The 26662-nt window shown below is 44.5% G+C and overlaps 1 protein-coding gene across 5 annotated transcripts in view; it reads left to right on the top strand.

Annotated features, from left to right (window-relative positions):
* USP12 (ubiquitin specific peptidase 12) overlaps positions 1 to 21325 on the top strand; it is a 102232-nt gene extending 80907 nt beyond the window's left edge. For 4 of the 5 annotated variants that reach the window (XM_042937917.1, XM_042938251.1, XM_042938077.1 and 1 more), the window contains 5 exons: positions 3803 to 3879; positions 3997 to 4080; positions 17060 to 17257; positions 19732 to 19810; positions 21071 to 21325. In XM_042937917.1, coding sequence (XP_042793851.1) covers positions 3803 to 3879; positions 3997 to 4080; positions 17060 to 17257; positions 19732 to 19810; positions 21071 to 21172 — 540 coding nt within the window. In that variant the 3' untranslated portion in view covers positions 21173 to 21325. The remainder of the gene's footprint in view (positions 1 to 3802; positions 3880 to 3996; positions 4081 to 17059; positions 17258 to 19731; positions 19811 to 21070) is intronic. The other variant, XM_042938161.1, reaches the window with a different exon arrangement.
* The last annotated feature ends 5337 nt before the right edge of the window (positions 21326 to 26662 follow it).

The following is a 26662-nucleotide window of genomic DNA, read 5'->3' as shown; positions in this document are numbered from 1 at the left end:
TAATTAATAGACTTCAGAAGAATTGAGTGGGAAGTACAGAAAGTTCCCGAATACCTCCTCTCCTCCACTTCCCCCTGTTATTAACATCTTGCACTACTGAGGTGCATTGGTTGCAGTTGATGGGCCACTAATTGATGGCTGCATTATCAACTAACTCTGTAGTCCATATTTGAGTTCGCTCTTGGTATCACCTGTTCTGTGGTTCTGTGTATTTTGACAAACGTATAATGACCCGTGTCTTTCACTACAGTATGATACAGAGTAGTTTCAGTGCGCTAAAAATCCTCTGTGCTTCACAGATTCACCCCTCCTTCCTCCCCAAATCCCTGGCAGCCATCGGTCATTTTACTGCCTCCATAGTTTTGACTTTTGCAGGGTGACACGTACAGTTGGAATCGTAGATAGGAGCGAGGCCTTTTCAGATTTCTCCTTTCTCTTAGCAATAGGTACCTGAGGTGTCTCCATGTCTTTTTGTAGCCTGGCAGCCCGTTTCTTTTCACCACGGAATTCTGTTTCATCGTGTGGACATATCACAGTTTATCCATTCACATACTGAAGGATGTCTAGGTTGCCTCCCACTTGTGATGATTATTGCTTTGTCTTCTCTGGGCCTCTTGCCTCTCCATGTAAACTGGAGAATCATAAAAGATTTAGAAACTGGTTTATTATCCATAAAATCATGTGCTGTGATTTTGAATGGATTGTGTTGACTCTGTTGATCAAGTTGGGCAGAACTGACTTCTTGACGACGTTGAGTCTTTACTGTCCATTTACATGGACTATACATTTATTTACATCTTTCTTTCTTATGGAAGAAGTCATCTTGTTGTCCTCGTGTTGATCTTGTACATACTTTGTTAGCCTTACATACCTAAGTGTGGGGGTTTTTTGTTGGTGTTCTTTTGTCTTTTGTTTTGTTTTTGGTGCTAATGTAAACAGTAGTGCGGTTTCTTTCTCTTACAGCAAATAGTGATCCTTTTGATTCAACCATGAATAAAAAGATAGGCTCTTTCAGTGGAACCCTAACCAATAAAGCTGAGTGACTGTTGACTGTGGATTATGCGTTCATCTATTTAACTATAACCAGAGCTCTGCAGGATGATCATTGTCAACAGTGTAATTTTAGTTAAAGGACACAGTTGTAATAAATAAAATTCTCTTTTGTGAATCCATTTTTATTGGTGAACCTCTTTCACATCAAGCGAAAGAGGTTTAACTGAATGCTTGAATGCATTAACATCCTGTGTGGGTGTTTTTGGGTTAGAGTAAGGATTACTGTTCGTTGTTGTGGCCATTGCAGTAAGAGCTTGACTGGGCAGTGTTTGATGGCAGGAATTGGTCTCAGGACTCACCTTTATTCGATCTGAGCAACTCCACTGGTTTGAACATGAGTTTTATAGAGACATCTTACGAAGAAAAATTCTGTTGTAGCTGAATTCCAAGCTTTAGGAAATACACTGAGCGGTGTTTCAATCGGAAGAGTGGGTAGAATCAGAATTTGGCAGTTGGTTGGTGTTTGGTGTGATGAAATTTGGGCTGTGTTCGAAGACGTGTATAATTCATCCTCTTCAAGAAGACAGGAGATAGTTAAATTTGCTTAGCATGTTGGGAAATGTAGTTTTGGTGAAGCGGGCAGAGTAGATTTGGGAGCCTGTGGAGGTCTTTGGGATGCTGTGGTGCCAGGCCTTGGAAGCTTATTTTGTAGACTGGGGACGATGGGGGATGAGGATTAGATGTTTTTGAAGGACAAAGTGATGTCACCGATCCTTGTTTGCTCAAATATTTATTTTATTCGCAACGGATGGCTAGTGATCCTTCCCCCCATTCTCTGCTAGGTCCTCCTGTGGCCTGCAGTCTATATTTGCAGATAGTTTCCCAAGAATTAAAGGTATGAATTGAGAATATTTCCTCAGAACCCCGGTCATTATCTTGCAGATTCAGTAAATGGTCATCAGTACCCCATGGCCTTTATCAAACTCAGCTAGAGGGATGAAATTGAGAATTTCTGAAGAGTGAATATGTATCCTTTCTTTAGTTTTGCATAAATATTTAAGTGCCAGCTGGGCCAGGTAGAAGATGGGTAGAGGTTGGCAGAAGGTGAGTAAGACATAGAGGTCCTGATCTGCAGCTGCTCGTAGAGGAGTACAGACCGGTAACAGGTGGACAATTCCAGTCCAGTACGTTAACGGTTCAGGGAAGCACGAGAGCCCGCGCGAGTCAGAGAACAAGGAGACCTGACCTCTCCACGTAGGAGTGGGCTTCTTGGAGGAGGCGGTGTTTGTGTGGCAGGTGTTGGTAACGCGGTTGTTAATACCCCAGTTGGTTAGGAGGCTGGGTCCCTTGACAACTCTGTCTTCTGATGGTTTCTTCTTGGCCTCTTTCCTTTTCTTCTGTTTAGTCTTCAAATGTGGGTGTCCTCCAGGCTTTCACTTTGGGCGACCTCTCACTCTGCATCGGGAGGGTCACAGTCCGTTTTCGTTACCGCCTGTGCTGATGACTCCCCACCCACGTCTCCAGCTTAGACTGCTTCTCTGAGTCTCCCACATCCTGGGTGTGACCTGACGTTAGATCACGGGAGTCCGACGACAAGCAGACGTGTTTACAAACACTTTTGAAAGTTAAATAGTGCCCCACTCGGAGATTGCCTGCTACCAGCACGCTTGTGAGCCCAAGCATAGTAACTCAGATATATCCAGATGATCCAGAGCCTCCTTCTATATCATAAAGATGGAAATGTAAAATGAAGACCGCCGAGGCAGCGCCTGAGAACCCGCAGACCTCATTTTGACAAACACCGGGCTCTTAAATCTTCACTCCTTTTTGGCCTGCACGTAAAGCCGCGTGTTAGCCTGTCTCTGCCACGCCACCCTTCCTCCAAAACGGAGCTGATTCTTTTTCCTTAAGCACCTCACGTCCCCTTTCCTCTCTCTCTGCCATCTTCCTTACACTGTACCTTCCTTACACGTGTACACCGTACCTTGTGTACATGGTAAAAACGTACTCCTGTTGGCATAAGGACATAGTAGATGCGGCTCTAAATCCGTACAGCTACACGATGTATCACAAGTTACTGATGCCGAGCTCCTGAAACAGGTGCGCCGTTGAAGCAGGAGAGCACTTACCCCCCGGGGGTACGGCCGTGGTGGGTGCGAGGCTCGGCCAGAGCCCTGTTGTACGCTCACCCCGGGCAGAGAGTCGCCGAAGGAAAGAGCTAGGAAAAGTGACATCCGCAGTTCTACCCTAATCCTGTTCACACGAATAAGTGCTAATTTTTTTTATCAGATGATTTGCCCATAATTCAAACAGAACCTTACGTTAGGTTTTTTTAGGGAAGGTTTAGAAAAGGTCATCGGTGAAGATTGTAATTTGGCATTTTAGGCTATAATTATTTCCTGAATGATAAAACAACACGGGCGTCAGGCCCTTGCCAAGCATCCTCATTCCGTCTTGGCCTGTGTGTGTGTGTGTGTGTGTGTGTTTTAAGTATCAGTGTATATGGGCAGTTTGTTTCGTGCTTGACGATAATACCGAGATTCAGGAAAGTGATGGGATTTGACATCCTAGCCTCTGCCAGTAAGGGAATCGGTCCCAGATGTACTTTGCTGTTTAACCTGTCCACATGATGAGAGTCGTTTACTCAGTGTCCCGTTGGGTAATCCAGATCAAGGAGATTTCTTGTGAATTTGGGGGAAAAAGAATTCTTCATATACCTACTACTAATAGAATGAATTTAATTCTATCCTTTCAGAGCAGTGATTTACTGATATTTCAAAAAATCAAAGGTAATTCCCTGTTTTTCCAGATAAGCAGCAAAGATGAAGATTTTTTAGACCTTTCTGTTGACGTGGAACAAAACACATCGATCACTCACTGCTTAAGGTAATTGTAGATGTGTTTATGTTGAAATTTAATGAATGTCTTTGGTTTAGAATATTTTGAAACAAACACACAGTTTTCCGGTATAGACAAAATAAATTTATTTTGAATTTTACGCAGGGGTTTTAGCAACACAGAAACTCTGTGCAGTGAATACAAATATTACTGTGAAGAATGTCGCAGCAAACAGGAGGCACACAAACGGTAATTTAGAGTTTTTAAACTGTTTTAGTGATTGCTCTGGCAATGGATGTTATCGATGGGCTTTTCTAGCTGAAAGGGATGTGTGAAAATTTACACTGAGTAAAACTTTTGAATGTTATTGTTGAGTAATGAAGACGCATTAACTTATTACCAGATCAGCAGTATCCCACTCCCCACCCTCAGGCCACTTTCTACACTTGTTTAACAATCCTAAACCAGTACGGTTAAAATATTTGACTTTGAGGCTTTGCTGCCTGTGTAGCTTTTTCCTTGGTGGGGAGAGGTAGGGGGAGCTGTACCCGAGTTTCCGCTCTTCCCACATAGGATGTCGTACCTTCTCTTCTTTGGGATTCGGTATCAGGGAATGGAGTCGTCGTCATCATTCTCGTTACCTTACTTCTTACGTTGAAACAATCTCAGAGTCAAAGAAAAGCTGTATGAACCGTACGAAGAATGCCATTTTACCCGAAATCGTTTGAAAATAAGGTCCTGGTGTGATGTCCCACGATCCTGGACACTTGAGTAGCCATTTCCTGCCAACAAGGAAGTTTTCCCATGGCCGTATTCACCCACACGGGGAAAGTCACGCTGACACGCCACTGTTCTCGTAGACCTTATTTTATTAGTGCAGGTGTCCCGGTAATGTCCTCTATGGAAAAAAGGATCCAGGCCAGAAACATACATTACATTTAGTATTTGTGTCTCTTTAGTCTCTACATTTGGAACAGTTCTTTAGTCTCTTGTTGACTTTAAAAATCTTGAGAGTTTTGAAGATTACCGATTCGTTATTTTATAGACCGCCCTCTTTGGGGTCATCTCGTGTTTTCTTAGGATTAGGTTCAGGTTATGTATTCTGGGTGGGCGTCTCCCAGAAGTGAAGCGCTCTTCTTCCCATTGTATCCTCTTAAGTGACACATGGTGTGTGGGGGTCCCTAAGACCACTCCTGACACTCACTAGAAGGACTCACAGGACTCCGTGTATGTAGTCATGCTCACAGCTGAGACTTATTACAGGGAAAGGTGACAAAGCACGTCGGCAAAGCAGAAAACCAGGTGTGCTTCCGGGAGTCCAGTCCCATGCAGTCACGTGGGCGTACTTCACTCCTGTAGCGTTGATTGTGACGTGGGAGAAGTGTTTTCTGCTAGGGAGGCTCATTATAGACTCAGTGTCCAGTGTTTTAAACCGAAGGCTAGGCGCCGTCTGCCCAGCATGTACCAAAATTCCAGACTCTCAGAAGGAGAACAGGTGTTGAGCATAAGCCATATTGTTTGTTCAAACAATTTAGGCGTGTTGAGACACGCTTATCATTTAGGGACACTCCTCAAATCCAAATTCTCATATATTAACCAAGGATCACCCTTATAAGCAGACCTTTCTAATAGAAGTGGTTTTTTTAAGCGTTTATTTATTATTGAGAGACAGGAGGGTGACAGAGTGTGAGCAGGGGAGGGGCAGAGAGAGAGGGAGACACAGAATCAATCCGAAGCAGGCTCCAGGCTCTGAGCTGTCAGCACAGAGCCTGACGCGGGGCTCGAACCCACGAACCGCGAGATCATGACTTGAGCTGGAGTGGGACACTTAACCAACTGAGCCACCCAGGGGCCCCACAAGCAGACCTTTGTAAAGACAGTCTGAGGCCTGCTAGGTTAACCCTTTGCTGCACATCCCATTACTGGTGCTGTTACTTTTGAGCACTTGATTAAGGGGATGTCTCCCAGAGTTCTTCACTCTTACACTATGTTTTTGCTCATGTATAATTCATAAGTATTTTGTGTGGAGGTTATTTTTAGATTGTAAATACACCCATTCCTCATCAGACTTCTAGTATTTTTCATTTTCTAAATCTCAGTTTGGACTCCAGGTTTTTTTTTTGTTTGTTTGTTTTCAGCGGGTTATGATCCATTGCCATTCTTACTTTTTTTATGTGCAAACGATCCCCAATTTGGCCAGCGGGAACCCCTTCAAGCTGGTGCCTGTGTCTTTATGACATGTCCCCTCATCCTTGAGTGTTTCTTTACTTTCTGGCACCACAAGATACTCCTGGCTCATTTTCTCATTTTGTACTTGCCTTGCCCCCACTCTGGTCCAGCCATTTCTCCAGAGAGACCTGGTTCCTTTGAGGAGGAGAATGATGTTTAGAAAGCAAGACTTTGATAGAGGTGTGCTCCCTGCTATCGGGATGTTTCTGTTCTCGAGCCCCCTGGGTGAGCAGAGCTGGAGGGTGGGGGTATATGCTCACATCTATACCTGTTTATCTTGCCTGTTGATCTTTCCGTATTAAAAAACCATAAGTTCCCAATTAAATTCCCAATTTCACATCTCTACCTGTGTATCTTGCCTGTTGATCTTTCCATATTGAAAAGCCATGAATTCACAATTAAATCCCCAATTTCAGCCAACACCATAGGGTCCATTCTAGTTTTCTCCTTTTTCATATTTGTGGTTTCCTTCTCTGAAAGTAAAAATTGGCTCCCGTTATCTTTCTGTATTTATTTAATTGTTCAGTGACGCTGTAGGTAACCGGTCTTCTCCCTCCACCCCCACCATGCACAGATGTCATACAGACATGCTCTTTGCTCTGCTTGGGTTTCCCCTCTCCCCTGACGGCACAGCCGTCTACCTAGTATGGCCCCACCTGACGGTTGAACTGAAATGTTCATGAAAAGAAGAACTTAGGTTTTTTAAATGATTATGTTTTTGTTTTATTTTGGACACAGATACATTTATTAGGAAGGGAGGGGTTTTAGGTAGTGGACACAGGTAATCAAAGCAGATGACTCATTGTTCTCTTCTGTTAGTGAAGATGATTGGGGTGGGTACCTCACATAAGTTTGGGAGAGGAAGTATCAGATTAATCCTGAAAGTGTAGAAGGTGTCTAAGACTGTTGGTTAAGGAAGACAGAGTCAAGGACTAAACGTGACTAAGAGGAATCCGACTCGCGAACTTCTTTGGCCACATGGAGGAAGGCGTATCTGTGAGCCTGGCTGGTCTTTGTACAGAATGACAAATAGCCGTATACGTGAGTAATTAAAGATGGTTTACAAACTCAAGCTGTTTGTTTTGCAGACATCCAGGAGATTTTAATATATCATTTAATATGAGGTTTTTTGTTAATATACATGGGGAATATATATATATATATATATATATATATATATATATATATATATATATATATATATGCTCTGTAAAGAAATTAGAAAATATAGATAAGTATACGTCAATTAAGAATCATTATGAAAGCGCTGTTAACATTTTTGTGTATCCTGGATTTTTGAAGGGTGTCTGTATGCACACATGTAATTCTGGCAATGGAATCAAATTTTTATATGCAGTTTTGTAGCTTTTTTCACTTAATAAATGACAAGCATGTCACTGAAAGTATATTTTTACATCATTCTGAAGAGGTGCTCCATAGACTTTTTGTATGGGCATACCATAACATACCATAATCTGTGAACTGTGTTCACAGCTAAATCGAATAGCTTAGATTGTTCCCATTTTTTTTTTTTTTTTTTTTTTACTGTTACATTGCTTTGGTGAACATGCATATTTTGTATGTATATGCCCACCAACAGACACATTTTCACACAGTTTTTAGAGTATTTCTGTAGGATAAGTTGCACGTTAGTTTACAGGAAGACAGCAATACAGAAATTATCTGTTTTCTACTAGGATCTAGCGTCAGCCCTTCTGATAACTTGCGTTGTAATATTGAGCAAGTCTCATTTAGTCTTTTTGGGTCTCACTTGCATTAGTTGACATCTGCCAGCTCTCAAAGTCCACAGTTTGTAGTCTCGGAATAAGAGAGTAAGATTGTGTTGGATATACAGATCATAGTTCTTATTAAAGAAACAGAAACCAGTTTGACTTTAAAAGGTTTCAGTCTGGATGAAGTACAAAAACCACGGGATCATCTCAGTGGACACAGAAGAAGCATTTGAGAAAATTCAACACCCGTCCATGATAAAAACACTCAGCAAACTAGGGATAGAAGGAACATACCTCAACATAATAAAGACCATCTATAACAAGCCCACAGCTAACATCAGACCCAGTGGTTAAAAAAATAAGAGCTTTTCTCTAGGATCAGGAACAAGACAAGGATGCCTAGTCTTGCCATTATTCAGCATAGTATTAGAAATCCTAGCCTGGGCAGTTAGGCAAAAAAAAAGAAAAAGAAATAAAAGGCATCCAAAAGGGAAAGGAAGAAGTCAGATTATCTCTTTTCACAGATAACGATCTTATTGACAGAAAACCCTAAAGATGAAACGACCACAAGGAAAAAAACCTTGTTAGAACTAATCAATTCAGCAGACCTGCAGATACGAAATCAACACGCAAAAATCGGTTGCATTTCTGGGCACTGACTGAACAATCCGAAAAGAAAATTAACAAAAGAATCCCATTTACAGTAGCATCAAAGGGAATAAAATACTTAGAAATGGACTTAACGATGGGGGCTAAAGACTTGTACCCTGAAAACTATAAAATGGTACTGAAAAATTAAAGAAGATATGTACAAATAAATGGAAAGATATCTTGCGTTTATGCATTGGAAGACTTAATACTGTTAAAATGGTCATACTACCTAGAAGAGTCTACAGATTCAGTTTAACCTCTATCAAAATCTCCATAGCAGTTTTTGAATATAGGGGAAATAGTTTTTGAATATAGGGGAAATAGTTTTTGAAATAGGGGAAAAAAACACCCAAGATTCATAGGAGAAATCTTGAAGGACTCTTAAAGCCAAAACAATCTTTAAAGAAAAACAAAGCTGGAGGCCTCACACTTCCTGACTTCAAAACCTATTACAAAGCTACAGGAATTAAAACGGCATGGACTGGGATAAAGACAGACCTATAGATCAATGCAACAGAGTAGAGAGCCCAGAAATAAACCCTCACTCGCATGGTCAGGTGATCTACAAGTGCGCCAAGGCCGCACGATACAAAAATAGGGAAAGTATAGTCTCTTCACCCGATGTTTTGGGACCACTGGATATCCATGCGCAAAACCTTATACCATGTACAAAACTTAATTCAAAATGGATGAAAGACCTAAACATACGACCTGAAACTACAAAACTCCTAGAATAGCGGAAAGTCTTCATGACCTTGAATGTGGCCATGATTTCTCGAATATGACACCAAAAAGCACAAGCAACAAAGGCAAAGGTAGACAGATGGGACTCTGTCAAACTTAAAAACGTACGCATAACAAAGGGAGACGATAAATGGAGTGAAAAGGCATGAATGGGAGAAAATATTTGAAAACCAATACGTGACAAGAGGTTAATAACCCAGAATATATCAAGAACTCGTACGGCTCAGCAACAAAAACCAGGCAAAGAACTTGAGTAAACGTTTCTCCAAAGAAGATAAACAAAGGGCCGCCAAGCATATGAGAAGATACTCGACTAAAGCTAATCGTCGGGAAGAGGCACATCAGAACTACAGCGAGGTATCCTTCCGCACCAGTTAGGGTGGCCGTTATTGGAAAGTGAGAAAATAAGTGTGGCGACGATGTGGAGAAACTGGAGCCTCGTACGCTGTTGGTGAGACTATAAACTGGCATAGCTCCTATGGAAAACAGCGTGGAGGTGCCTCAAAATACTGGAAGTAGAACTACCTGAGGATCTCGCGTTCCTTCTTCTAGGTATATATCCACAAGGATTGAAAACGGTGTCAGAAGACATGTGTGTGCTCCTGTGTTTATTGCTGCATCGTTCACAATAACCAACAGGAGGAAGCAGCTTAGATGTCCATCTGCAGATGAGCGGATAAAGAAAATGTGGGATGAACGTAAAATGGGGTATCGTTCAGCCTTAACAAGGAAGGAAATCTTGTCACATAAAACATGGATGAGTCTTGAGCATATCATGTTAAGTAAGCCGGTCACAAAAAGGCAAATTCTGTACGATTCGAGTGATCTGAGGAATCTCAAGTAGTGACGTTCTGAGAGACAAAATAAAATGGTGCTTGTCCGGGTCTGCAGGGAGGGAAGAAGAGGAGTTATTCAGCGGGTGTAGACTTTCTTTTTGCAAAATGAAAATCGGGCGGTTTTCTCCACAGTTCTGGAGATCTGTGGCACAACTGTGTGCTTATAGGCAACACTGCCATACTCTCTGTTTAAAAGGGGTGAAGATGGTGAAGTTCACATGTTTTTTACCACAATAGAAAAATGCATGTGATTTGGCTTTCATTCGGAATCTGTGTTTGTATTAACGTAAAGACAGTGTCGTCTTTGCAACCAGCCGATCTTGGAACAACGTCAAAGAACGATTTCTGGAAATGGTGCCCTAAAATAAGTATTCCGCGATCAAATGAATTTGCTATATAGTAAAATTTCCTCTTCATTGTTTATTCATGCTTCATATTGTGGACTCTGAGAAGACCCACAGAACAGAAGAAATTTATCTTTTTATCTTTCATACGGAATTTGTCCGCACATTGACTCCTTTCACGTAGCACCCCTGTATAGCGCAGTCCAGGAAGAATACGAGGTTGGTAAATGTGGATGAAACAGTCCTGAGCTGTCACCCAGTGGGAGGATAAAAGCATAGGGTAGAAGCAAGGTGATGAAGCCGGGGAACTGGAACGAGAGGATTTGATGGCTTATGGCGTTGTTTTAGGTGCTGTTTTCCTGTCCTCTGGGCTGGGAGTGCCGCTTGCGATTTTAAGGAGCACTCGCCTGTCACTCCCCTCTCCCTGAGAGCGGGATCTGATGACGAGTGACAGTGGAAAGCTGAGCCAGCCTGACCGGCTCTCCACTACACCCCTCCTCGCTCCCCTCCCTGTACTCTCTCCCCTCCCTGTACTCTCTCTCCCTTCCCTGTACTCTCTCTCCCTTCCCTGTACTCTCTCTCCCTTCCCTGTACTCTCTCTCCCTTCCCTGTACTCTCTCTCCCTTCCCTGTACTCTCTCTCCCTTTAGGCCACTTTCAGCCGAGCCCGCCTCCAGGCCCACCCCTGTCCGCGGGCGGCGTTGAGGACGACTCACGCAGTGCCCAGGTGACTCAGCGTCTAGTTGTTGTGGCCGCTGCCTGTCTCTGTCCACCCTGATCTAGTGGTAACTGAGGTTCTTCCTGTTCCTGAGGCCAAGTTCTTCCCTTCTGCTCCGTTTCCCTAGCTAGATGCGTATCGTTTTCCTGCGTGTGCAGGTTCTAGTCACGGTTAGTATCACGTCGGGAGTAGTCAGCCCTTTCACACACACCCTGTCTCCGTCTGCTGAGACTGCCGTAACAAAATCCCATAGACTGGGCGGATTATAAATAGCAGAAATCTATCGATCCGTTCGCATTCTGGAAGCTGGCGGTCCAGAACCGAGGCACCAGCATGTCGCGTTCCGGTGAGGGCCCTCTTCGTGGTCCCCAGCAGGTGCCTTCCTGCCTGGTGGAAGGACTCCCGCAAGCTCTCTAGGGTCTTTCATAAAGACACTAATCCCATCTGTGAAGGTTCCACCCTCATGATGTAAGCACCTCCCGGAGGCCCCACCTCCTAGAACCGCACGTCGGGTATTAGGTTTTGAACATGAGTTTTCGGGGGACACAGGCATTCAGACCGTAGCACCCCCTCCCCCATTGGGATCCTCCTGAATCTGACCCGTGTGTCCGGTTGCCTAGGTCCTTCTGTCTTTTGACGGGTCGATGCTGTCCGGATGCGCGCCTGGTAGCATCCCCAGGTAGCGATCAGGACTCTCCCCCACTCCCCCCCCCCCCACCCCGGTCGTGGCACTGGATCTGCCCGGTCCCCAGACCTGCCTTCGTTGATGACACCCACTGGAGTCAGGCTCCGTCGGGTCCAGCTCTCCTCTCAGTGCTTCCCACTCAGTCTGGTGTCTTCCTCACGCACAGCCATAACTTCCGTTGCCCTGTCACACTCGGCCTAACCTTCCCCAGTTAGGCCTCGTTGACATGACAGTCCACGAGAAGGTGGAATTTTCTGTCTGTACGATGACGAAACTCTTCTGCGTGGTCAAGACTCCTCTGCCAACAGAATTCCATTAAGTTCTTATGTGCTTGTGCTGATGGGATGTTCAAGTTGTCTGGGGTAGAGTTTGCATATTAGTGCCCTCTGGCCCGCAGTGTGTGTGGACCTCTTTGCTCGCCTCCCGCCGTTTACACAAATGGGAAAGTTTCCTTTAAAAAATGGTTTCTGGCCATTCTTGTGGAATCTCCAGACAGCAGACAGCTCTAGAATATGGAACTCGCCTTCGTGGTGCCCCCCACCCCCCGCCTTGCCTGCAGCAGAGTGGCCGGTATTCTAGTCCGGGAGTGGCCTCAGGGCCCATTCTCCGCCACCCCCACTCCCTTGGGGCACTCTCACGCTGGCTCTCCTTCAGAGGACTCCTCTGGGGCTGGGGCTACCGCGGAAGGAAGCTTCTGGGAGTTTCTTTAACCTGTGACCTGTGACCGGCAGGGGGAGAAGAGAGTGTGAAAGCCCGGTCACCTCGCCACGGTCCAGGGAAATCTGCAGGGAGATTCAGAGTCCAGGCAGGGTTTCCCCGAGGGACCAAGCTGGAGCTGCTCTCTGTGGGCTTTTTCCCGAGACTGAACCCTCAGCTGGCTGCCTCCTCTTCCCTCTCGGCTTTGCTCACTCGGCCCCCAGAGCAGCGCTCTGATAAATCTCGGGCACGCGACTTCTTTCGTCAGGGTCTGCTCGCTGGGTCATGGGGCCCCAGGTTGAGAAGATGTGCCCGCCACCCCTCCTGACGGTGGCTGCCGTAGGCATTGACTTTGTAACCTGGTGTGTGACGAGGGCGGTACGCTTTTGCTGAGAAAATAGTATCTGCGGTCCGCTCGTTCCCGGTCCAGAATACTCTGATTAGGTTGGAAGGGGACGTGCTTGTTTTTCAAAGTCACATCGCTGGGAAGCATCGTTTTTCTGCGGAGATCTAAAATTTCCGGAAAACTGAAGTTGGGCTGAGGACGCTTTTGTTCCGGAGGAGAAATGGGCTCTATTAATAGTTTAAAATGCTCCTTACGAATTTATGATTACTTTGTTAATTCAGGGACATAAAGGAATCTTGCCATTTTTGCAGTTGCTGGTCTTTATTTACAAGAACCTGAGGCAAAAACGTCAGCGTTTCGTTTAGGAGAACTATAATATCATCGCCAAGGGAGGTTTATATGTTGCCGGATTCAATCTGCTAATGTTCTGTTGATTTTCACATCTTTGAGATACCGTGAGGGATATCATCGGTCTGGGACTTTCTTGTAGTACCGTTGTCAGGTTTTGGTACCGGCTTTCAGCTGGCCTCAGAAATGAGTTGGTGATCACTCCCTCTTCTACGAAGAAGTTTCTGTAAGACAGGTACAGGCACACCTCATTTTATTGTGCCCTGCTTTGTTGTACTCCGCTGCGTTGTTTTTTTTTAACGTATTGAAGGTTTATGGCATCCTTGCGTCGAGCAAGTCTGTTGAGGCCCTTTTTCCAAGAGCATTTGCTCACTTTGTGTCTCTGTGTCATATTTTGGCAGTTCCCGCCAAATTTCCCGCTTTCTCGTTACGATCACATTTCGTATAATGACCCGTGCTCTCCGATGTCACTGGTGTGATGTTTGGGGGTAGCACAGACCACTCCCTTACAAGGTGGTGAGCTTCCTCGATGAGAGCTGTCTGGCCTCTGAGTGCTCTACCGTCCGTCCCCCCCCCGCCCCCCGCCCCCCGCCCCGGCCCCCTTTCCCTCTCCTCTGGCTGCTCTCGTCTCTGAGACACAACAAGATCGAAACCAGGCCCGTTAGTAACCCTGCAGCGACCCCTCCGTGCGCCAGTGAAAGCAGAAGTCCCGCGTCTCTCGCTTTGAATCAAAAGCTAGAGATGGTGAGGCTTCGTGAGGAAGGGCGCGTCGACGGCTGAGACAGACTGAAAGCTGGGTCCTTTGTGCCAGACTCCAGCCGCGTCGCAAGTGCCGAGGGAACGTTCGTGAAGGACGTGAAGAGTGCTTTTCCAGCGCACGCACGAGTGACAGGAAAGCGAAGCGGCCTTATTTCCGACACGGAGAAAGTGTGAGTGGTCTAGACAGAAGAGCAGACCGGCCACAACATTCCCTTGAGCCAAAGTCTGACCCAGAGCGAGCCCTCAAAACTCCCTTCAACTCTCCGAAGGCGGAGAGAGGCGAGGAAGCTGCAAGAGAAAAACTGGAAGCTGCGGGGGTGGGGGCTGAGGAAAGAAGCCGTGTCCGTGACGTGGAGGTAAAGGCGGAGCAGCCGGTGCTAATGCAGAAGCTACAGCAAGTTCTCCGGAAGGTCTGGCTGAGATCGTTCACGAAGGTGGTTGGTGTAGACAGAACAGCGGTCTGTGGAAGACGACGCGTGCCATCAAGGACTCGCACACCTAGAGGGAAGTCCGTGCCTGCCTTCGGAGCTTCAAAGGCCAGGGCTGTCTTGTTAGGGGCTAACGCAGCTGGTGACCTGAAACTGATGCTCACTGGCCATCCTGAAAATGCTGGGGCCCTCCAGAATTACGCTAAATCCGCTCTGCTCTATAAATGGAACAACAAGGCCTGGATGACAGCACATCTGTTTACAGCATGGTTTACTGAATATTTGAGGCCCGCCGTTGAGACCTTCTGCCCGGGGAAAAGGCAGAAAAAAAGATTCCTTTCAAGTTTTGCTCTTCATCCACTGATCATGCTGCCTGGTCACCCAAGAGCTCTGATGGAGATCGTGCCCTGAGATGAATGTTTTCGTGCCTTTTGACAAGCGTCCATTCCACAGCCCGTGGATCAAGGAGTCATTCTGACTTTCTTATTTTTTAAGAAATACCATTTCATAAAGTTGCAGGTGCCATAGACAGTGATTCCTCTGATGGATCTGGGCAAAGTAAATTAAATCCCTCCTGAAATGGAAAGCCATTAAGAACAACGGGAAGAGGTCAAAATATCTTTTATAAGAGTTTGGCGGAAGTGGATTCCCACCCTCGGGGACGACTTTGGAGGTTGGGGACGGCAGTGGAGGCAGTCACGGCGGATGTGGTGGAAACAGCGTTGCTGGGATCTCGTGACAGGACGCGATGGGGTGAGGACTGCTGCTCACGGCTGAGCAGAGAACGTGGTTTCTCGAGATGGAATCTGCTCCTGCTGACGATGCCGTGAAGCCGGTTGAAGTGTCAGCGAAGGATTTGGAATACTACACAAACTTGGTAGTTGAAGCAGGGCACGGTTTGAAAAGACTGGTTCTAATTTTGAGGAAAGTTCTGCGGGTGAAATGCTCTCGGACAGCATCTCGCGCTATAGAGAAATCGTTCACGAGAGGAAGAGTCCGTCAGTGTGGCAGACGTGATTATCTTCTTTTAAGAAGTGCCGCAGCCACCCCAACGACCTTCATCATCACTACCCCCATCAGTCCGCAGTGAGCCGGGACCCTTCCCCAGCAAAGAGGTCATGACTTGCTGAAGGCTTAGGTGATGGGTTGCGGTTTTTTCACGATGAAGTGTTTTTTAGTTAAGGTGTCTGCACTGTTTTTTCTGGACGTAATGATATCGCACATTTAATGGACACGGTATAATGTCAGCCTAACTCTTATGCGCACTGGGAGACCAAAAATTTCATTCCATTGGCTTTATTGCAATGCTGACTTTACTGTGGCGGTCTGGAACTGAAGCCATACATCTCTGTCGCATGCCTGTCTCTAGGATTTTCCCAGTTTTTCACGATCTAAAATAACTCTAGAAGTGAATGTGTTTCAGACGTCTTGTATCTGAGAGGATATATTTAAGTTCTAGAAGTTGGGATTGCTGAGGCAAAGGCCATAAAGACTCTTACACTGTTAGCTTTCTTTCCGGGAATGAATATCGGTTTATGTTTTTTCTCGCTAATGTTTTTCAAAGGCCAGGGTAGAATAGTAAATGTTTCCGGAATAACAAGCTGCCCACCGCATTTAAGATCTGTAGGATGCAGGTTTAGCGAGATGCCACAGGATGATTTTTGTTTTCACTTCATTAGAGGCAATGGCTTAGTAAATTTCGTTTTTTAATTAATGAAGTGTTTTGCTTCATTGAACACTTACGGAATTCAGTGCTGCAACACTTGTCAGGTATCTGTCACGTGCCAGGCATGTTGCTCGATAGAGAAAGAAAATGAAAACAAAATAAAAATGGTTTCTCCCTGGCAAGATTTTAGACCCTAGAAGAAGAGGAAGACCCATAATCATCGTAAACATTTGATGGGGTCATAAACTGTACATGCATAGAGTGAATCTAGAAAGTGCCGATGGGGGATTGAAGAGAGGGGTTACTTGTGGCGGGGGGGACAGCGTTTGAGCTGAGCCTGCAGAAGAATAGGCTGTCATTAGGAGGAGCCAGGAGTGCGGAGTCGTGTCGGGGCGAAATGACATTTAAGGGCGTAATAAAGATTATTTAGAGTGTGGAGGATAGCCGGTGTTTTACAGTAAAAAACTTAACCCTAAATTTGCGGGTCATTTTACTCTCTTTTCGAGGATACACGTAGTCCTTATTCCTAATGCGGAGTTACTTCTTATCTCTGGCAAACACCTTTCGCAGAACGGTCTTTCATGCTTTTCTCGTCGTGTCAGTCTGTTACTGAATTATATAGACTGATGGGGCAGATGGATTTCAGTCTCCCCTCACATCCAAAGGAGTTCGCAGCTCTAAGGAACTGGTTTTCCTCCACCAATCATAGGCATCATGTGCAGTTTGCCTTATCATTAGGGACCTGTATTTCAGAATAAGGATTTCTTAACAGCGGACTGATGTCGTTCATCTATTTTGAAGCCGTATTGCGTATGAATTAGATTTATGTGGTTTGTCGATGACGGGTGGGGTGGGACAGTCTTCAGATGTTGAGAATGTTGCTTTGCCAATATAAAAGTAATTGGTAGAAACATGCAAAACTGGGCAGTGCTGGGCTATTAAAACTACTAATGGTTTGTTAACGGAATCCTAAAGTTTGATAGTTCTTTTAAGGGCATGGTGTGAATGTCTTTTATGAAATTCTGTCTCCGTGTTTATTTGAATAGGATGAAAGTTAAAAAACTGCCCATGATTCTAGCTCTGCACCTGAAGAGGTTTAAGTACATGGATCAACTTCATCGATACACAAAACTGTCTTACCGGGTAGTTTTTCCTTTAGAACTTCGTCTGTTTAACACCTCTGGCGACGCAACCAATCCTGACAGAATGTACGACCTCGTCGCCGTGGTGGTTCACTGTGGAAGGTAACTGCATCCGAGGGACGAGCTGGCAAGGTTCTTGGTCTGTGGGGCGGGCGTTCAGGATGGTCCCGGCGTGGATCTTTCCGAGGCTCTTGATCCTTCCGGGTCGTCGTGTCAGGATAGGTTGATTGCAAGATGGGTGTTTCAGATACAGTGCGTTTATCATTTCCTCCTTAAACTTTGGTGTACCGAAATATTACTACATTTGGTTCCATGCCTCTGTGTTCACGTAGCTACTAGATGTGTATTGCTAGCCGTAACTTACTGCCCTGTGTTGTATTGTTTATCAGTTTGTATATGTTTCCCTTGTGAGAACAGGCACTTCTTAAAACAGGAAATGATTTGTCCGTTAACAAAAGAGTAGCAACATTTAGGACGCCTGGGTGGCTCAGTGGGTTGAGCGTCTTGATTTCAGCTCGTGGGTTCAAGCCCCACATCAGGCTCTGTGCTGACAGCGCAGAGCCTGCTTAGGATCCTCTGTCTCCCTCTCTCTGCCCCTCCCCTGCTCGTTCTCTCTCTCTCTCTCTCTCTCTCTCTCTCTCTCTCTCTCTCTCAGAATAAATACAGATTAACAGCATTTAAAAATCTTTTTTATTTTTTATCAGATTTATCTGTAGTAAGATTTCACACGAGAGCGTAGATGGTTTACTTTGCCTGCATCCTTCAACTGTCGAGGACGCTCGTCCTCGGCAAGCCCGTGCCAGTCCAGCTGTGCGTTCTCTCTCCTCAGTGGCGCGTAGATTTCTAACAGGTGCTTGCGGAATTCTTAAGTGTGACCCTTTTGGCCCGTCTCAGGCCCCCGCCCCCCCGGAACCAACCTTCCTGGAGTCGTCAGCCCTGTCCCTCCCACCTCCTCTCTCGCCGGACGGGGTCTGTCCGTTCCACTGCGCCCGCAGCTCTGCTTTTATGTTCTGTTTTGCCCCGAAATGTGTTTGTGGAGGGTTATCTGCTGCACTGACCGTGTCCTCGGGGCAGGAAGTGTTGGTGTCTTTCTGATCCCCACAGAAAGCAACACCCTTATGTGCACACGATAGGCACTCACGCCCACTGCAGTGAGCGTGTTTTATGTTCAGGATGCAAATCCCTAATAAATGGCCTTCCTGGGCACCTAGTAAGTTTATGAGCCTCAGCCCTTCCTCCTCCTATTAGTTTCTGTAACCGACTTCTGTCTGTTCTTCAAACCACCTGTTTGCCGAAGGAAAAAGCCGAGCTGCCCGATGCCTAACTTTTGTGTCCCCCACCTGCCTCCTCCCTCTCAGGCTCTGTTCCTCAGCCTTTCTGTGATTCTCTCTGCCTTTCTACCACCTTAAAAAAGTACAAAACAAAACAAAAAATAAAATAAAATTCTTAGCCTCTTATATAAACACATGATTCTTTAGATGAACCCCCGAGAAATGGGGAAAATCCGTTTATTTTGGTTTTTATTTCAGAATTTTAGAATTAAAAGCCTTCTTAAAAAAATAGTTCTGAGGGGTTTTCGTCTGTGGGGAAAGAGCGGTCCTCTTGTTTGTGTCGTTTTGTCACCTCGGGTACTCGTCTCCCCTAACCGGGTCAGAGGAGTCCACACCCGGAGGCACAGAGGCTGCTTATTCCTTTATCTCATGTTGCTACTCTTAAGATAATGTTCACATTAACAATACTTTGTGTGGAAAATTATCTCAAATTCTATACTATAACAATTACAATGGAATTACAATTTAATGAAGAATTATGTAGAAGCTTTTATAATGAATCATACTTAAACGGGGAGAAGTTGAAATCTTCACCACGTCTTTTATAAAGCAAAGGATTTATTGTGTTTGAAGAAACAGTCCCACATGCATTTTGATGAGTTTCTAGATTTCTTTATTCCAGATTTGTTTAAAATGAGACGCAGAGACCATTCTAATAATGGTGCTAAGATCTAGGTACTTAAAAATAGCACTAATAATACTAACAAAATGTCATTTGTTTTTAAAGAAGTTTATGAAGGTCAAGCTTGATTGATTTCAGAACTGTAGATTTGATAGCTTTGCTTGTTTAACTATCACTCGATACCTTTCCTCAAGAGAAAAACTTTTCCGAAGAGAGTAAGACTTAGAAAAAAATGTTTACTTGTGTTGTTCTGTAGTTTAACTCAGACTGTGACACCCCCACCCCCCTCAAAATGCTAGAAAAAAAATGTATTTACATTTTTCATAGAAGCAAATTTGAAAATTATTTTAAAAATAATAAGTTATAAAAGACAAATAATTTTAATAGCGTAACTTCATATAAATAGAATGCTGATTATATCTTTCAAAGTAGAGTGCTAATTATTTGATTTTAAAATAGAATGCCAGTTCACATCAATGTGGCTTGATATTTTGGGGAAGGATAGGTAAGGAGTATTTTTATCGGTTTCAGTTATGCTGCTTTATAGAACGTGAAATTCGGGCATAGAAGAATGATGTTAATAAACATTGTATGAAATTAACTTTTCTTTCTCTTTGTTTTAGTGGTCCCAATCGAGGACATTATATCGCAATAGTTAAGAGTCATGATTTTTGGTTGTTGTTTGATGACGACATTGTAGAAGTAAGTAGTTCCTGAATTTCTTCTTTTTCTTCAAAGTTGGGTGTGTATTTCACTCTTCTCTTTTTTCTCCCAGCCTCTCATTCATAGGACAGGTGACGAATATTAGGCAACTGTTGAGGTCTTCAGATTATCTGATTCCTACTTCTTACTCCCCAACAGGCAATCCCAATGCTTGAATGGTCAGGTAACCTTTAAAATGCTTAGGATAAAACAAAAGCTTTCGACAACAGAGCCAGCTTTAAAAAAAAAAAAAAAAAAAAAAAAAGCTTTCATTGTTTAAAAAAACAATTTGAGGTTAAAAAAAATTGAGTTATAATATACATAAAGTACACAAATCTTAAGCAACAACTTGAATTTTTATGTGAACGTGCACGCACCCGTATTTGCATGCGCGCGCACACACACACACACACACACACACACACACACACACACACACACACACACACACACACACTGTAACCACTATCAAGATCAAGTGCACTCTCAGCACCCCAGTGAGCCTCCTTTATCCTCTTTCTGGTCCGTCCTCACAGCTTTCCTCCCTTCTCCCCACCATCCCCTTCACCGGCTTCTGGCTCTCTTGAGGCTTATCATTCTCATTATTGTTTTGCCTCTGTTTGAATATAAATGGACTCATTCAATATGCCTTCTTTTGTGTCCGCCCTTTTCCGCTCATCATTGTATCTAGCAGTTTATTCGTGTTGCCAATAGTAGGGTTTTCTTTTTTATTGTAATTGCCCGTTGTCAGAACAGAACGAGTTAGAAGCTTGCCTTTTTGCCCCTTACTGAAATAAAACTGCCTCCACGACCCTGGTGTAAGTCTTTTGCTAGACACGCGCACTCATTTTTCCTGGGTGTGTTAGGTGGGACCATCTGAAATTGCCGTTTTCGTAGGTCACGAATGGTTGGGAATTCGTGGTTTCTTACAGTCCAGGTAGAAATTCTGTTCCCTAGGAATAGGATTGCTGGATCAAAGGGTAGTTTGTGTGTTCAGCTTTAGAAGACAATGTGACACATTTCCCCAAAGTCTCCGAATCGTTTTACATTCCTACGAGCTGTGTCTGAGAGTCCTGTTTGCTTCACGTTCTTACCAGTACTTGGCATCATCAGCCCTTTTAACTTAAGCTGTTCTTACTGTGCAGAGCTGTTTTATAGCCCCGATGAAAGACACGGTTCTAAGAAATGTGGAAGGTGTTATTGGATTGAAGCAGTTCCCAGAGCTCACTTTCGTACTAATGTTTACATTTTGCCCCGCAGAAAATTGATGCGCAAGCTATTGAAGAATTCTACGGGTTGACATCAGATATCTCAAAGAACTCTGAGTCTGGTTACATCCTTTTCTATCAGTCTCGGGACTGAGGGGGACCGTGATGAAGAGATACTTTCTGCCTCATTTCTTCTCTGGTTACTTTGCAAAGGATCAAGCACTGATGTTTCAAGAAAAGAGAAATGCAGGAAGCTCAGGGGGCAGTAGCACACTTTGCACACAATAAAGCAAAGACTGTGGATTCACACGCTCTTCCTATCCTGGTAGTTGATTTATTTGCTCAGGTATCATGCCGTCCGTGCAGTTCCACACAAGGAAGTGAGATCAGAGATAGCAGCTCCTCTCGGGAAACCGCCTTCCAGTAATTGACATGCATTTTCTCTTTATTCGTCGCACCAGTAATGGTTTGAACTCCTTGGGGGTGCAGGAGAAAGAGTGGGAATCTGTGCTAGGTTGTAGCGATCGTTTCGGGAGGTGATACTGAACGCACCGCGTCAGTTTGCCCGTGTCGAATACACACACATAGAAGGAACATCCGGTGGTCTTTTCAGGCGTAAACCAGAACTACATTTGGGCCCAACACTTGCAGTTGCCTTTCTGATGTAAAAACGAACAAGATGACTAGAATCCGGTGTCAGGAAGACAAATATGTTTTGCTTCTCTGAAGAAGCTTATAATAATATACAGTATATGTATATGTAGGGAACAACTGGTCAAAAGTGGCTTTTTGTTTCCCCAAGGGGAAAGACTGGCTTTGTAATTATAAGTTTTTTTCTTATTTATTTTACTTAAAACTGGTAGAGTCTAAGTATTGTATGAAGTGCCCATGATTCTGTCAGTAAATTTGAGCTTATTTTTATTAGTTTTTGTCAATTGAACTCGTCCTTTTGTTTGTTTCTATTTTTAAGGTGAATTTTAAACCATTTTAAATCGTAAGATACCTTAAGAAAAATTACACTGAGAGGAGGTAAATACTCTTTTTCAGGAGGAACTGATATCTCTGACTAAATATTTGTCCTTTTGTCATGGTTTATAAGTCACTGATTTTACTCAGCTTTAATTTTGTAAAGTAAAAAAACTTATCAAAAATTCCCTGTCACGGTTGGAACCATCGATGAAATTCTGGTGCAGTGGTGGCTCACCAGTCTTCAGAATCCTTAAATACCCTGACGTTTCAAGTTGCAGCCGTGTTCGGAAAAGTCGTGTCTTGGCAGTTAACGTTCTTTTCGAATGTCATTCTTTACCCTGGGAAGAAGGAACCTGTCGTAACCCCAGCAGCCTGGGTGCCTAGCTGCAAACCGTGCGAGGATGAAATTTTAAGGAAGCAGACCAGAAACACACGAAGCAAGTCCTTTTCTCCCCATCCCTCCCCCCCCCCCCCGCCCCCCAATCTTTGCAGATCTACTGGAAGAGTGTTCAGAAACTAAGCTTTGCATTTGTCAAGACTTCATTCTGTCGGGGGTTTTAAGAAGTAATATATGTAATGTAAAGTGTATGTAAACCATTGAGGTTGACGCTTCCCCGTGCATCAGTGAGTTGACGGTGGCCGAATGTAACGTGCAGAAAATAATTGACTGTATATTCAGAATCATAGCAATCAGGCCTTGGATGTTCTTCAAGTCTTTTCAGGCAGTGATTTTTTTTTTTTTTAATTGCTGTAATTTTCTAAACTTATTTTACTAATACTGTTGAATATGAAAAAAACCACGAAAAAAAATTTTTGTCTGCTGCTATTTATTAACATTTTATTATCTGTATCTTTTAGCTCAGGAAATGACTTCACCTATATTCGTTCCGTGAACTGATCTTTAACAGGGTCGCTTGGCTAATGGGGCTGTTTAGACAGATACGCTGGGAGAAAAATTACGACGTATTTTGACACCTTGCTCTTTCAGATACAGTCGCTAAAGCCTTACGGCCGGCTGGAACGGGCTTATACCGATCGATCGCGATTGCGTAGCCCGCCTGGTTACCACGTTGCACAGAGACTCACGACTGAGAATGCGGGGAAGGGGGAGGGGAAGGTCACAGGACGGGGGAGGTGGATACATTTTTTTTATTTTGAGGGCTTAAACCAAATTGTCTCGGGATTTACGGCTGTGTTTCCGTAGCTTTCAGCGCAGAGGAAGTAGAGTGAGGCCGAGTCCGTTGTTTACTTGAGTTAGGCCACAGCATGTATAAGAAGGATAGATGAGGTCATTTGCACAGAGGTACAGCACTGGGATACTACGCTGTGTTCGTGTCTCCATTTTGCATTGTAAAAACCACAGTAAAAGGCAAGGCGAAATTTCCTGTCGAAGCAAGTTCTAGCATTTTCGTTGAGCTCCTTGGTAGTCGCACACTGTTCACATCTACACCGTGTTTAATAGTATGATTTGTCAGGGGAGGGACTGTGGGGCGATGGGTCTCAATTTCCTTTTTACTCTTAGTACAGCCGCGTCTGCGTAAAATGTTTGGAAGCTCACCCGAGACGCAGCAGACTTTAAAAGCACAGGGTTGGGGTTGGGGGGCAAATGCAGGTATAGCGAGAGAAGGGACCCAGAGAGGAAGCATTGTGAGATTGTTGGTTGACTGTGACTGAAACGAGGGGTGGGTTTACGGTGTAAATGGCGGCCGATTGCTAACTATGTACATGTTTGCTGGGATGGCTGTCCCATATTTTGTATATTGGAGTAAAAATTTCCACAGGTCATCGTAACCGAAAGTAAATATGCTAAATTCAGTCTCACTGCTAAGTCGTACGGCTCCTGTCTCAGAAACTTCACCTGTAGACGATTGCTCAAGACGGGGGCCGTGAGACTTCAGGAAAAGGGAAAAAAGGAAATGTGTAATATATGGATCTCGTTGCCTCTACCGATCAGTATCGGGTTTTTCTTTTCCGTGGTGGCAGTAGAAAGACCTCACTTTCGTAACATACTACTCTTGATACTTTCTTTAAGGATACTTTTCATTAAAGATTCTCTCATGAGGTATTAAACTGGGAGCCGGGAGGCTAAGGCGCTCAGGTCCTGGCTCCTCAGTGAATTTAACTGTGTGACCTTGGGCAAGTCACTTAACCTCTCTGTGCTTCAGTCTCCCTGTCTTGTAAAACGGGAGTAATACCTACCTCACAGGGTTGTTGTGGGGATTAATTAGATATAATGTCTGTAAAGCATCTAAGGTTCTTGAAGAAGGCGCTATATAAATACAAAATAATATCTATTAAAGTTGGTTTATTTGTGCTTGTGGGTTTTTAAGTGTGTTTTTTTTCCCCTTTTTTGCCTAAAACGTCTTTGAACAACATGGGTTTGAATTGCGTGGGTCCTACTTGTTAAGCGGATTTTGTTCCTTAGACACGGTATCGTAGTACGGTGAACACATTTTCCCTTAGGACTTTCTGAACACTTTAGCTTTATTCTAAGAGCGCAGGTATGTAATAACGTATCCAAAATGTGTGTTAACCGCCTGTTTATGTTATCGGTAAGGCTTCAGGCCAACGGTAGGCTATTAGGGGGGCGCCCGGGTGGCTCAGTCAGTTAAGCGCCCGACTCTCGATTTCGGCTCCGGTCACGATCTCACGGTTTGGGAGTACGAGCCCCGCATCAGGCTGTTCACTGACCGTGTGGAGCCTGCTTGGGATCCTCTCCCCCTCTCCCCCTCTCCCCCCTCTCCCCCCTCTCCCCCTCTCCCCCCCTCCCCCTCTCCCCCTCTCCCCCCCTCCCCCTCTCCCCCTCTCCCCCCCCCCCCCCCTCCCCCCTCCCCCTCCCCCTCTCCCTCTCCCTCTCCCTCTCCCCCTCTCCCTGCACCTCCCCACTTGCGTGGTCTCTCTCGCTCTCTCAAGATTAAAAAAAAAAAAAGGCTATTAATAGTTAAGTTTGGGGGAGTTGAAAGTTCAACCTGGATTTTTTTGGCTGCACAAACATGGTGCCCCTGACCCCTGTGGTGTTCCAGCTTCAGCTGTATACACTTGGGGAAGTGCCTTTACTGCTCTTGCTGCAAACTTGCTGCTTTTGTTACCCAAAGAGATTTTCCGAGAACAGCATTCCGTGTGTGTGAACCAGCACCTGTAATCCCGTGCCTGCATTGGTCTTTAGGTAGTCGCCTTGCCTTTCCAAAAATTCCGAGTTTAAAAATGTAAATTTAGAATCCTAGAATCTTACTGTTTTTAGCTCTCCCTTAGCCCTTGCGGTGTAGTCCTCGCTCCTGTAAAATCGGTCACTTGAGAATATTCACCTGTGCTTGAGTACTTGAGATCCCGTTCCATTGTTCAGTAACTTAAACTTCCATACCTTGCCTTTATTTATATTTAATCTGCTATATTTAATCCACCGCTCTTCATTCTTGGGAGACCTGTCCTGGTAACACTCTTATTTACTCATCTCTCTGGAACAGTGTTCTTAGAATAAGCTTCGTAACAGGTGAACTGGACCGCCAGTGGGGACCTACGATTGCTTGCTTGCTTTCTGTCTATCTATCATTTTACATTTATTTACTTTTGAGAGACAGAGCACAAGCAAGGAAGGGGCAGAGATTGGGAGACACAGAATCCGAAGCGGGCTCCAGGCTCTGAGCTGTCAGCACAGAGCCCGATGCGGGGCTCGAACCCACGAACTGTGAGATCATGACCTGAGCCAAAGTCGGACGCTCAACCGACTGAGCCACCCAGGTGCCCCTGCATTCTCTTTTTTAGTAGTCTATCACATGCTTCATACTGAACTTTTAATAAGTGAAATTCGCTGTATTCAAGACAGCTTCTCATGAACTGTTGAAAAGCCAAGACTTTCCCTCCCTTTTTTTCAAGTGTCCTTGTCACCCAGTATGTGTTCATGTTCGTTTGAAGCTTTTTTACCTTTTGTCATTTATGTTTTTCTATGATAACCTACCTTTTTTAATTTCCAGAGCTGCTAAAATAACCCATCACTTGTTAGTTGATGGCAGGATAGGCCCTACACTCAGCATTTTACTTTTTCTTAATGTTAAGAAGAAACTAAAACTCTCCGGAGGTTGAGTAATTGTCCCAGAGTCCCTCAGCCGGAAAACAGCAGATCCAGATTTCAAATAGGTGTAACTTCACTGCCAAGCTCTTCTCTGTGGCTTTCATAATCAAAGGGTTCTCTTTTATGGCAGAAGATGCACATAACCTGGAGTTTCCTGCTTCTGCCATTTTTAAGTGGGCAGCGAAGTGACGTTAAGCACCATCCATGTTGTGCAGCCATCACCGCTCCCCATCTCTAGGATTTTTCATCTTCCCAAACAAACTCTACCCATTAAATACTAACTCCCCATTTCCCTGACCCCCAGCCCCTAGTCACTTTTCTACTCTCTATCCGTGTGACTACTCTAGGTAACTCCTATCAGTGAAATATACGGTATTTGTACCCTTGCATCTGGCTGCTTCCATTTAATGTTTCAAGATTCACTCAGGTTGAAGCAGGTGTCCGAATCTCCTTCCCTGTTAAGACTCTGTAATATTCCATTGTATGGATGCACCCCATTTTTAGACCTTCATCTCTTGGTGGACGTTTGGGTGGTTTCCACTTTTTAGCTATCGTGACGCCACTATGAACACAACTATCTGTTTGAGGCCCTGATTTCAGTTCTTC

Source organism: Panthera leo, chromosome A1 (genome assembly GCF_018350215.1).
Source record: "Panthera leo isolate Ple1 chromosome A1, P.leo_Ple1_pat1.1, whole genome shotgun sequence".
NCBI classification, from domain to species: domain Eukaryota; kingdom Metazoa; phylum Chordata; class Mammalia; order Carnivora; family Felidae; genus Panthera; species Panthera leo.
The sequence above is the reverse complement of the archived record's forward strand: the minus strand, read 5'-3'. Positions and strand labels throughout refer to the sequence as shown.